The sequence below is a fragment of the Phragmites australis genome, chromosome 8 (assembly GCF_958298935.1).
Source record: "Phragmites australis chromosome 8, lpPhrAust1.1, whole genome shotgun sequence".
NCBI lineage: Eukaryota > Viridiplantae > Streptophyta > Magnoliopsida > Poales > Poaceae > Phragmites > Phragmites australis.
This window is the reverse complement of record NC_084928.1, coordinates 3,305,063-3,319,144: the sequence shown is the minus strand read 5'-3', so window position 1 is coordinate 3,319,144 and position 14,082 is coordinate 3,305,063. Positions and strand designations below refer to the sequence as shown.

At 42.6% G+C, this 14,082-nt stretch overlaps 1 protein-coding gene across 1 annotated transcript; it reads left to right on the top strand.

Annotated features, from left to right (window-relative positions):
• The first annotated feature begins 4,177 nt into the window (after positions 1–4,177).
• LOC133925773 (U-box domain-containing protein 70-like) lies at positions 4,178–6,130 on the top strand. The gene is given in 4 exon segments (XM_062371525.1): positions 4,178–4,491; positions 4,670–4,973; positions 4,976–5,430; positions 5,614–6,130. Coding segments are annotated over 4 exon segments (1,158 nt in total). The 5' UTR covers positions 4,178–4,287; the 3' UTR covers positions 5,809–6,130.
• Positions 6,131–14,082: the final 7,952 nt, after the last annotated feature.

The window sequence follows — 14,082 nt, the reverse complement described above, 5'->3', positions numbered from 1 at the left end:
ACAACGTGGATGAAATCCACGAATTACCAGCACCAATGGATGTATTCTAACCTATTTCACTAAGTACATGCAGCTCAAAGTTCACAAGAAAGTAGATCGAGCAATATGCACAAATATTGAACAATAATTCAAAAACAAAAAAATAAGAGAGGAGATACGTAATTTGTTTCCTGAAGTTCAAACACCTCCTCTAGAGGTTCCTAGGTCTCTGTTGAGAGGCTTAGTCACACTTGAGTCGGGTCTCTCTCAACTCTTTTCCTCTTCAAGCTCGATCACACTTGAGCTTGACTTCTAATCTTAATTTCTTCCCTTGTGAAGGCAAAATTGAAGCCTTAATAAACTTCTCGCGGCATACTACAACCTTAAGTGCTCTGTGGCGATGCCTAGCCTCCTAGGGGATTGAATCCCCAAGAGTAACAAACACTCCACGAACTTCTTGCCAATGAACTCGAATGCTCAAGATGGGAGTTATGCTCACTTGCTCACAATCTTCTAATCTATCAACCTAACTCACTTTTCTTCTTAAATTACTTACTAATTAGAGTGGGAAAAAGTTCTTTTGGCTCTAGAATAATTTTCTTTCGTGCTCCAAGCAGCAACAACACAGGATGGGGGTGAGGGGGATATAAATCACCAACCCCCAAAAACTAGCCGTTACACCTGTGAAAATGCGGAATCTCCGTAAAAATTTGCGGACTCTCCAGATTTTAACACAAGAAGCCACCATTTTTTTTAAAACTAGCTGTTAGACCTGAAATTTATGGACCCTCCACAAAAATACAGACTCTCCGCAAAAAAGTGCGGAGTCTTCATAGTTTAACAAAACAACTCAGGTCATTGAAGACAAAACACCATAACTTTTGATCCTGAAGTCTGATTTTTACGATTTCAAACTCTATTGAAAGCTTATTCAGAGAGCTACACATCTCAACTGAATTCATGATATTAAACGCATAGGATCAAACTAGGAACTCTCTGAAACCCAATTCGGACACTTCCACACTTTCCGCATCGGGCTCCTAAAGCAAACTCTTATTTTGGGTTTGGTTAGAAACTCTTGAGCACTGAGATATGACAATTAGATCTATGTTGCATCTCTCTTAATAGTGCAGTATAGCTATACTCAAATTCAGAGATAAAACTCGTTAGAATCACATTTGAACCCTCGAACACCTTCTAGTACTGTTTCTTTCTTTCAAACTTTGAAGGTTGCCAACTTACATATAATCTTCACTCCATCTCTTCTTGATTCTTCATATGGTTGATACGAATCATTCATAGCTTCCCATGACCTCACACGGTCTATTAGCGTAAAAGCTTCACTCGCTCTTCACTACCACCTTGGTCCTTCAGCGTCAAGCTATTTACTTTTCCTTCACCACTGAATGGTCCATCGCAACAAAGTCTTGCTTGACCTTCACCGTCTTGCCATAGAAAATTATTTTGTATCCGACATCTTCAATAAATTCAATTTATCATATATGGAATCCAACCTTGTTCTTCACTCTTGGCATATATGATTTCAATTCAACTTATATCTTCTTATGGATCATAACCTCAACCCACTCTCAAGCATAAAGCACATGAGTTAGTTCATAAAACCTAATTGACAATGACATATCTTTAGTTACTTGATCTCCACAAGTAACTTAGTTTTCACGCTGTAAATTTTTTCTTCTTCTTATGTGCATCACCAAGATCTTAATCACTTCGATTGAATTCTTTGAACTCATGACAATTCTCAACGAATCCATGCTTATTCATTTATGCATCTCCTACAGAATAACCTAATAGCAATTCTCAACATAATTGTTAGTTCATAGGTATTGTCATTAACTTACCCGAGCATCACTTAGAGCTCATTCATCTTGATGCATATCTCTTCTCCATGCATCGTCTATAGAACAACCTACTAACAAATCTCAACACAATTGCTAGTCCATAAGTGTTGTCATTAATTACCAAAACCACACATAAGGGCTAGATACACTTTCAAGATGCACACTTGCTATTTTCTATGCACTAATGATGTTCTTAATCTTCAATTCAGAACTTTACAAATCACTATAGTGCACTCTCTTACTTTTTGATGATACACACAGTGTATATGCTCATCTGGGTATGCAAGAGTCATTAGTGAGATGAAATGATGAGGTATTTATAGGCTAGAGGTCCAAATCTAGTATTGCCCAACTACTCATATTTACTATGAATGTCGGATGATTCAACGTGCACCATGTCACACACCTCGGACCATCCGGTGTGTACCTTTTTCAGATATTGGCCACTGACAGCTGTCACTAGCCATTGCTGCTCTGAAATGCGTGAAGCCTCCTGTTCACACGTTGGACCATCTGGTGTGTGCAACCATGCCGAATAGACATTGAAACCTTCTCTGAAAAAATTGCTCCACTGAAGTTATTAAGTGAACGTCGAACCATCTGGTGAGTAATAACTGCATCTTCTAAAAATTTGCACATCTCTTGTGAAATACTCTAGCGTTCTCTTTACTCTAACATCGGACCATCCGATGTAAGACTTGTGATTTTTCTAGTTAAAAATACTCCAGTGAGAGTAAATTTTCAATCGCTGGACCATCTAGTGTACTTATCATCTCTCTGACCTGATCCAAGAATGCTCTAGTGAGTTTAATTCATTAAGCAACAGACCATCTGGCGAGTACAAATTTTTCTGTGCTTGTCCAATTTAAACTTTCTTGAGCTTTAACTTCTCGATATCTCAACCATGAGCTTCTCTAAGCTATATAGTGCTAGAACTTCACAAGTGTGCATCTAACCAAGTCTAGACTTAATTAGATCAAGCTACTACTTTTAACCCATCTTTATAGTACAATCAAAAGACTAAAAAAGAGACTCATACTACTTTAAGTGTCCTTCATCTCTTCGTGATACTTAGAACTAGAAGATCCTTAATCTTGATACTCATATCATTTAATCGTACATAGAATTAACTTAGGGACAAGAATACCCAATCATCATTGTAAACTAAATTTTTTATACTCTTCAAAATAAACTTGTTAGTCGTAATGATACGATTGTTATTAATCATCAAAATACTTACCACCTACATTGAAGCTATGATGCTACAGGATCAACACTTTTTTTTTTTTTTTTTTTTTTTTGCAGTCACGAGCGCCGGCGTCAATCAAACACGCCGTAAGACTCAGATGTCCATCTTATTCTTCAGTGAACATTAGGGTCACCTTTGGATTGAGCCCTGACTAGTCCCGCCACTGTGTTGGCTTGCTAAAATATGGGCAGGAACAAACACACATAGGGCGTTGGCTCGCCAAAGTTTGGTATGCTCATCCAAACGTTGGAGAGGGAGAGGATACAACGCCAATATTTTGGCATGGTAAGCCCCGATGCCCATCCATACCTGCCCTAGAGCCCTGAACAATTTTCGAGAAAGAAAGGTTAATGCCTGAATTTACTTCTTAAGCTTTTCGTGAAGTCCTATCTCATGATTTCTTCACATCACAGCCTATGTCCAACATACTTGGCCATAAATTATAGGCAGCACGGAGAATAATCTTTAATGCTGAAATAGTTTAGCATAGCCCGAAAATGACCTAGCAACCAACATGTATGTGAAACCAGCCGTTGCCCAGAGACGTTCAAGCTTCACATCGACACATCGCCTACTGGAGAGAAGAAGATGGGTGAGACTGACGTCCCAACTCCTTCATCAACCGTTCGGTTCTCTCTTCTGCGAATTGCTTCGCTTATGATATGTGGAGGGGGAGCGTTTGGAGCATTGGGACTTGGAAGGATATGAATATCATGGAGCTTGTCAGCTTGAAAGTTAACCGTGTGCATGTAATGCATGTTTTTCCCGGTGTGTATACCCATTATGAACGCATGAATTCACAAGAACCAGTAGAGATCGCGTAGGAATCCTATGAAATTCCCTCGTTCGAAACGGGGCCTATGTGAACATTGTTGGATCCAAAACAGACGATAATTTTGGATGGAACTTGACACACGGACGTGAAACTCCTGAAGCGTGCTACACTCCTTCCATGCTCTCCGTCTGCCAATTGTAATTTGTAAATGACGGCTCAGAAGCATCGCACTTGGCACGTGGCTACAAGATCAGCATAGCAACATGTGCTCTACCGGTCCACGTCACCCAAGCAGTGGATCATCCAAGCTCTCTGAATCCAGAGGACGATATGGCTGGCTTCTATCAGAGCATGATCACTTGCTACACGAGAGGGATCGTGCTGTCCGTGTGGTTGGAGAGTTACGTCAGAAAAGAGGCCAGATGCTTTCGGTTTTGGTTACGTCAATGCACTGTGAGTTTTCATCATCTGAACTGGAGCGTGCAACTGAAAATTTCAGGAGTTCGCTGAAGATTGGAGAAGGTGGGTTTGGATGTGTATACAGAGGTATCCTGCGGAACATGACAGTTGCAATAAAGGTGTTGAAAATTGATAGTTTACAGGGACGATCACAGTCTGAGCAAGAGGTAGTGCATTCAACTCATTCTGGAATCTAACTTATCTTTGTCATACTGGAAAAGGGGGTTGATCACTATTCTCTAGCTCCTTTCTGGTTCAAAACTGGAACTAGAATAAAAACATGTATTTTGAAAGGACAGTCTCACCCCATGAATGATGAATGGCTTTTTTTGGATTTTGTTGCAGGTTGCTATCCTGAGTAGAGTGAGGCACCCTCACCTTGTAACTCTATTAGGAGCATGCTCGGAGTCATCTTCACTTGTCTATGAGTTCTTACCAAATGGAAGTCTCGAAGATTTTCTTGTGTCCGCAGATAAGAGGCGAACTCTGCTGTGGCAAATTCGCATCCGAATCATTGCTGAGATTTGTTCAGCGCTGATATTTCTGCACAAGAATAAACCTCACCCAGTTGTTCATGGAGATTTGAAGCCTGCCAACATCCTTCTTGATGCTAACTTAGTCAGTAAGCTTAGTGACTTTGGTATTTCTCGTCCCTAATCCAGTCCAGCACCAATAACACTACCCTGTATCGCACCATGCATCCTGTGGGAACCCCTCTGTACATGGACCCAGAATTCCTTGCCACTGGAGAGCTGACACCTCAGTCCGATGTTTATTCTTTTGGGATTGTGGTCTTACGCCTTTTGACAGGAAAGCCTCCTGTTGGTATAAAGAAGATTGTGGAGGATGCGATGGAGAAAGGCGACCTGAACTCGATACTGGATACCTCAGCAGGAGAGTGGCCTGATGCGCACGTCCTGCAGTTAGCACACCTTGCTCTCAGTTGCACAGAGCTCAGCCGGAGGTGCCGTCCTGATCTTTCAGGCGAGGTGTGGAGAGTGGTTGAGGCGATGAGGGATGCTGCATCGGTATCTTTGGCCTCATCTTTTAGATTAGTGTCGGATGAAATTCGCATACCGTCATATTTCATCTGCCCTATATCTCAGGTGAATATAAAGAGGACTCTTCTGGGCCATCATATGATTCTTCCCAGTTCGTGAGCAAATTAATGAATTGTAGTAGTCTTAAGCTTGATGTGTCATCTGGTTTGTCTTTGTGAAAGTTCAAGCGAAACATGAATAGAGCTTTTATCTGGTGACTAACCATTGCTTTTGTGAGCAAAATTTCAGGATGTCATGAATGATCCACATATCGCAGCGGATGGATTCACTTACGAAGCTGAGGCCATCAGGAGCTGGCTCAACAGTGGCCACGACACATCTCCAATGACCAACTTGCGACTTGAACACGACGAGCTCATTCCCAATCACGCACTTCGTTCTGCCATTCAGGAATGGCTCCAGCAGCATAACATGGCGCTGTAGCCTGTTCAATTGCTGCGTACTTCTCCCCTCTCCCACAAATCGCAGTACGTTGCCTCTACCAAAGTCTTGGTCCTGAACTCCCCATGTATAATTTCGTTGGTCAGCAATTGTTGTCTAATCTGGCCAAACTTCCAGCCAGCTACATATGCCTCTGCTATGAATTGTCGACTTGTACCGACCACTAGTACTTGCGCTAGAGCATCTTTTATGAAGTGAGAGCTCCAGCAGTGCTAATGCAAAGCTCTCCCAATGGTTGTCAGTAGTCTTTTTTAAATAATGACCATCAGTTGCCTTCATGTCTTGCACCACAGGACAGCACTACCGTTTAATTTGTTTGGCCTGATGCACTGGATGCCAAAGTTAACGTAGCTAAGATTAGGTGACTTCGGCCAGATTTAACCAATTGGTTTGTCGCTACAAATTCGATAAGATCCTTCCATTAGTTTGAAGTTCGCTTTGTTGTCAGAACTTGGTTAACAGCTTGATGACCAGAATTTGAGGGACAAATTTTGGAAGCCGGTGAAATTTTGGTCACCAACCAGACATACGTGTAGCCGGCGTTGTCAAATACTGTAGAGTTTCTGCAATAAAATGGGCTAGGAACGAACAAAGGGCATGTATGCAGAGTGCCGATAGCCCTTTCAGTGTGCCGACTGCCTCGGTAGGAGCCACACAATTCAGCGTATAGCAAGCAGCCCTTACTGCTGCCGCCATTATTCGGGTGGGGAAGGGAGAGAGGATTTGCAGATGGAATGAACTGGCCTGCACTGCTTGCAGCTGCCGGAGATGGGATGATCGATCGAGCTCGCCGAGCCCTGCGCCGCGGGGGTAGGAACCAGCAGGCAAAGGCAGTGCGTGCGTCAGGTTTGTGCCCCTCGCAGACCAGGCAGCGGTCGACACGTGCCCCCCCAACACCGGCCCGTCCTGCTCCCGCAGCGGCGAGAGCCACTGCCACGCACAGTACACTCCTGCAGCCCTGCGTGGTGCGTACGTACGTAGGCGCACGGCGCGGCGAAGCTCGCTAGCAATCCCAACCCATCCGTCGCCTCGCGCCCCGCGCCGCGGTCCAAAACAGCTACAGTGCCCGTGCAGCGCCAACAGGTCGAGGCGACTGCCACGGGCACGGGCACGCTAGATTTTTTGTTGCCGACGGTCCGCAGGCAGTTTATTCTGCACTACACATATGGGCATTTAATCTAAACTAGTTTAGGGGTACGGAACTTCACGCTCATCAGTGATAGGAAGTTTAATCTAGAATACTAATCTATGCAAAAGATATTTTTTCCTCCGATCCCCTGTATATGGAGAGGAAGGATTTTCATGTTATATAGATAATAATTAATAAAGTGAAGCGGTATCGGACTACATCTTATATGTTGTTTCTTTGAATTCTTATTTGATTAATTCGTGGTAACGTGATTATTAAAAAAGTTATCAGCGCACGAGTGCTCGCTAATCAAGTAAGTTCTTGTGTACTAATTTCTTTTAATTTAATCTTTTTTACTAGAGTTTTGTAAAGACAACCCCTTGGCATCGTTCCTGCCCGGCTGACCGGCCATGCCTTACCTTGACGAGCACACCAACACACCTCCCAGCCCTAGAAGCCTCTCACCTTGGCGAGGCAGCGCACTGCGCTGGTTAACCATTGTTCGTCTTGGTGAGCTCACAAGGCGAGCCAATATAGTTGGTTACCGGATCACCACCACGCACCTAGGCACAGGTGCGCGAGCTTCACCGAGCCAACCACTGTCCTATGCACATTAGCATAGTAGACGCCATGGCGAGGATGTGCGCCACCTTTGGGTTGCCCAGGACTCGCTATGGTGACATCCCGGTCGCCGACCAGCACCGTCATCGCACGCCTTGACGTAGACGGATGAAATTGATCGGGCTACCGCCGCCACCCACAGCGTGACGACCAGCATGTTGTGTGCCAAGTATAGAATTTATCTTTATACATATTCGAATAATAGAGATTCATGTTAAGCATGCTCAAGTGAAATTTAGCACTATGATTTGACTGTTTAAGCTAAGTATGACATTGGGACGAGCACCTTAGTGCCATATGTTATTGGGTGTAACTAAACTTGCTACATCTCAATGTAGGCAACATAACCAAAACAAGTTGAGGCTTGCTTGACTTTGATCCACCAAAGTATAGCAACTGTGAGGAACAAGATAATTAGAAATAAGATTATTAGATAATTGGATAATTAATCAATTTAATATTTAAGTTAATGTGAGGAACCAGTTAATGAATAAATAAAATAAACTTAATTAGCCAAATAAATTGTATGTATTTTTTGGCAAATCAATAATTAATCAATGGCCCACATGTCATATTGATATTAAATTACTCGAGCACACTAGTGAAACTAGACACCATCTTCTTATTCTAGTATCTCACGTCACCATATTTGTGCTAGAAACATTTGCATGAAACTAATATTAAATAAAGAGTGAAGAAAGAAAGAGGCTGACAAGTGGACCACACCTTCTAAGTACACTCTATTCAAATCTGAGAAGCAGCATGTGCTATGGTAGAAAGAAATAGCACATAACATTTTTGACTCTGGTCTATCCTTCACGTACTCTCTCTCTCCCATACTAACTCTTAAAACTTTGCAAATCTTAAACTAAAGCAAGATGGGAGAGAGTTTTTTCTTCTAAAGTTGATCAGCTTTGAGAGTGAAGTAGCAGCCAGCCAAAAAGTGGTGATGAGGTATTTATATGCATCTTTTAAAAACTAGTCGTTATAACTGCCAGAATGCGGAGACTCCGCAAAAATACGGACCTTTCGCATACCCCAAACTCCGCAAAAGTGTGGATGTCCGCAAAAATACGGACACTTCGCATTTGCACACTTTTACAACATAAGGGCTAACCTAGATGCAAAAAAAAAGAAAAATATTCGAGATGTCTCTCATGGGTTATTATATCTTTTGAGCATTGTTTCTACGCAAATAAGTAGATTTCATATTCCATTTTATAGTACGACATTATAAACCTAATTTTAAAAGATAAATGAATTTAAAACTATACAATCCATGTGTCTCATAGAGGGGGGATGAATAGGTGATCCCTGAAATTTAAAAACTTTGCAGCGGATTACTGAATCCGGATACTCTGGGTTAGCCAGGAGACTCCGGGTTATACAGAACCCGGATACTCCGGACTTATCCGGATAGTTCGGATTATACAGGAAAACAAAACTAATGAACTTTTAAGTAAATCTAAGTGATTCCATAGGTTATTACAGGTTCTAAAAGAGATCTAAATACCTTATCACCAACAACCTGCAGTCACACACACATAAACAAGTAGATCGAAAAAATCCCCAAAGATTAACTAAAACAAGTAAATGTGCAACAAAGTAAAGTGGACAAGAGTTTATTCACGAAGTTCAGCCACTTTACAAAGTGGTGCCTACGTCTCAGCTGAGGAGCTTACAAAGATTCAGATCTTTTTCAACCCTTTACTCTCCCAAGCGACCACAAAGATCAAGTAAGGGTTTTTACTCAAATCAAAGAGGGCAATACAAACTTCCCAGGGTACTCCACAAATTTAGGTGCTCTCCGAGTGACGCTTTGCCGTCTAGGAGCTCAAAGCTTCAAGAGAAAAGAATGTGAATTGAAAGCTTCTCGATGACCTCAAGTGCTAAAGAGTGGATTTTCGCTTTCTAGCACTCAAACTCACTTCCCAAAACCTAATCTCCAAATCTTGCACAAATTAAAGTTCTAGAGGAGTTAGGAGGGCTATCAAATGACTTTGAATGTATTTGTCCACGAGTTGGCTTAGCAGCTACTCAAGAGGGGGTTGTGGGGTATTTATAGCTCACTTCAAAAAACTAGCCGTTGCAGTGTATTTTGAATTGACCCGAAGTATTTGGGTAACACAAGGTAACACCGGTAACAACACTATTCGGAACCTCACTGGAGGGTCCGTAAACACCAGAACCCGGAGTATCCGGGCCAATTCGGAGACTCCGGGTTAAGCACTTTAGGCCTACCTGAGACTCACTGGTGTAGTCTCACTCGGAGACTCCGGCTACAAACAGAACTCCACAGTATCCGGGCTAACCCGGAGACTCCGGGTTAAGCACACAAGGCTTACCCGAGACTCTTTGGCGGAGTCTCACTCGGAGACTCCGGCCACATACCAGAACACCGGAGTATCCGGGCTAACCCGGAGACTCCGGGTTAAGCACACAAGGCTTACCTGAGACTCTCTGGCGGAGTCTCACTCGGAGGCTCCGACCAACTGAGTAAAGTCCGGAGTATCCGAGTTCATCCGGAGACTCCGGGCTCAGACAACTAAAACTTTTTTCCGGTGTCCGTGAGTGATTGTGTCTCTCAACTTTTGGTTAAAATAGTGGATCAGAAAAAGTGAGGACCTTCCGCACTTTTGTCCGGAACCTCAGCACTTGTACGGAGGTTCCGTAGAAAAGTGCGGATACTCCGGACTTTTGGGGAAAACTTGAACTGGAATGAAATCAGAGATAAGGTGTGTCAATTTTACAAGTTACCAAACACCAGTAGATGTATGTTAACCTATATGACCAAATATCTGCAGCTCAAACCTTACAACAAGGTAGATCGGGTTTAAACCCTAGAATTCAATTCAAATAAGAGAGTATATCTAAATACAAGAAATTGAACAAGATTGACACAAGAATTTGTTTACCGGAGTTCGGTCACGGGGTCTTTTTCAACCCTATTCTCACCAAAGCGACCACAAAGATCGAGCTTCAAGTTTCTTACTCAACTTGTCGGGGTGATACAAACGTCCCGGGGCTCACCACAAACTTGGGAGCTCAACGGGCGACACCTAGCCGTCTAGGTGGACGAACCACCAAGAGTAATGAACTTGAAACCACGGGCTTGACAAAGAAACGAGTGCTCAAAAGGTTGGCTTTGTATCTCACTAGCACTATAGCTCAAACTCACTCAACCCTAGCAAAGATCTCAACAAGAATCACAAAAGGGGAGTGGAAAGGAGCTTTTAATGAGCTAGAAGACTTTTGTCTCAAAGTTGGTCGGAATTGAAAAGCTCAGGTGCTGTTGCATTGAAGGGTGTGGGGTTTAAATACTCCACACTCAAAAACTAGCCATTATGCTCTGGAAAGCGTGGACCCTCCACATAAGCCCGGAACCTCCGCACTTATGCGGACACTCCGCAGAAAAGTGCGGACCCTTCCGCAGTTAGCTGTGAACTCACTAAAGTGCGGACCCTCCGCACAAAAGTACGGACCTTACGCACAAGTGCGGATACTCCGCAAAAAAGTGCAGACCTTCTGCACAAGTGCGAATACTCCGCACAAATGTGCGGACCTTCTGCATTTTTCTGAAACAAAAGATTTAGAGCTAACTTTCTATATCTCTCATGGGTTTGTTTGGACTTTTGAGCACTGTCTCTATACAACCAAGTAGATTTCATGTCCTCCTTTATAGTACGGCATCATAAACTCAAATATAAAGCATAAAAGAATTTAAAAGCCATAGGAGCCATGCTGCTTTCCTTTATCCGTTTTGGGGGGGGGGGGGTTCACAATGCATCACATTTTTCACTTGATGGAACTAACACTTGTCCATAACTCATAAAACTCATTAGTTATTTAATTGCTTTGTCATTATCACCAAAACCCACTTAGGGGCCTAGATGCACTTTCAATCTCCCCCTTTTTGTTGATTGATGACAACCCAATTAAAGCTTACAAGAGATGTATATATTAAAAGATTTTAAATGCTTATGATATAGAGAGCTCCCCCTAAAGATGTGCATTGAATTGACTTCAAAACTTTTGGTCTAAAATGCCAATTGCACAAATTTTTGGGACATGTGAAGGCTCCTCCTATATCATAGCATTCGTGGGGTGCAACAACCATATGTGTGTAGAGGCATGAATAGACGTGATGCATATGACACGATACATCACAAATTCTAAGAAAGAGATAAACAAACATTACATATTAAACAAGACATATCATCACACTAACACAAATATAATCTAACAAATTTAAAAGTTCAACTAGGCATACTACAATCACACATAGGTTCTCATGTCCACCACCACACGAAAAGAGTTATTACAAAACGACGCGAATAGACGAAATGAACAAAGATAGATAAGCCTTTCACTCCCATCAAGCGCCAAAAAGGGAGAAAGGAAAGACATAAGGGGCAGCTAGTCATCATCTTCGTCGTCCTCAGCGTCATCTTCTCCTTCTTCATCGTCGTCGCCTTCTTCTTCATACTCCTCTTCCTCTTCTTCTTCGATCTCACCATGGGAGTAGAAAGTACGTCGAGGGCATGTGGCTCCACTCTCTTTTGTTGTATAGGTTTATGTTTCTATTGCGTAGATGTTGTTACCTTTTGATTAAATTGTTGGAAATGGTTGCATGCTTAAGAACTTGTAATATAATTTTAATTACCCGCTCTTTCTTAAGCTATGTTGTGATGCTGAATGTTGGAAGGCATGTGTTCCGATCTTAGGTATAAAACACGTGCTGGGACTACCGGGATGATATTCTGTTTAATCATCGAGGTTGTGATTATGAAAAATGATCCTCCTGGTGATTAATTAGAATATTATTTAGACGGTTCCTCACACTACTAAACCCTGATTCTTGTAGCTCTTTGGTAATTGAAGATCATAGGGTTGGTAGACTCGAGTAGAATGCATTTTTGGAAGCTCATTGTATGTGACTTGATCCCTTCCAAAATTGAGCTCTATATGAGGAGGGGTGTTAGGACACGCCCTTGGATCAATCCTCTTGCCCAACCTTTCCTCATATCTTTCCGCTTGGGTCTTGTGGCCCCTGGCTCTTCTAGCAGCAGCGGCAGCAGCAGCATCACCATCAAGACGAGGTTCCTCAACGTGAATACCCTGACTGCCACTCCTTCCACCTTGCTTGGTCTCTTGCTTCTTTACAAAATTTTTAACACGACCACCACCTCCCCTAGCTGTGCGAGAACCACCGGCTTCATCTAACTGTTCTCTTACCCCAAATGGAGGAGGTCCATAGCCTTGAGCTTGAGGGTCGTGGCAGCGTTTAGTACGATCTTGGGATGGTGGATCTCTTGGGTTGGGATGTTCCATCACAAGTGAAAGATAATGAAGGTGCATAAGCTATGGAAGAGATTGGAACAAGATTCGAGAAGAAAATCATGCATTAGACCTTGTTTTGCAAAACTGCGGAGTCTCCGCAAAAATATGCTGACTCTCCGCAAATGTGCGGAGTCTCTGCATATTTGCGGATTCTACGCAGATTGGCAGATCGAACCCTAAAACGTGATTTCGAACGATTTTGCTAAGGGATCCAAATGCCACTAGAGGTATAGAATAACAGACACCTTATGAGGATATCTACCGAAGGAATACCACTCTAGGGCAATCAACAAAGAGATCGGGCAAAAACTTGTTTTGTACCTCAAGAGAGAGAAAAGAGACGAACTTGAGGTCGAATCGCTGAGCTTCACGGAGAATCCACACTCGAAGGGCTGATCTTGATGAAGATGCGGAGTCTCCGAAGATTTTGCCTCCAAAACACCGGAGATGGAGATGTGAGGTGAGGAACTTGAGAGGGAGAAGGAGAGCACGAGAGAGAGAGAGAGAGAGAGAGAGAGAGAGAGAGAGAGAGAGAGAGAGAGGTGCAAAAGATGTTGGAGAGAGAGGTTTTAACCCACAGGTAGGTTAAAAAAAGTAAAAAAATGACAGATTGTAGAGTCTCCACACATATGCGGACTCTCCGCATATTTATGCGGAATCTTCGCAAATATGCAGACTCTCTGCAGAATTTAGCGGACTCTCCGCAGTTTGTCCAACAGGAGGGAAAAGATGGGTTTCGAGGAGGATTTGAGAGAGATGTGTTCAGATAGACATGAGAAATCATACCACTTGTTATTAGCCAGCAATCACCAATCATAACTATAACCACAAGTGATATAAAGTGATCAAAGAACAAAGATCCAAATTTTTATTAAAAACACACAACTCTGAGTCTATCTTTTATAAAAAACTCCTGTCTAAAGAGCTTGAAATCTACAACAATCAATTGTATCAATAAGTCAAGCCACGTTGCGAGAATATAGGATATTTAGCTCACTTCTCAACTCGCAAAACCTTTGTTCGTCTAGTGACTTGGTGAGGATATCAGCTAGTTGTATTTTAGTTCTCACATGGCGAATATCGATATGCCCTTTGGTTGAGTGGTCTCTCAAGAAGTGATATCGGATGTCTATGTGTTTGGTTCTTGAGTGTTGCATAGGATTGTT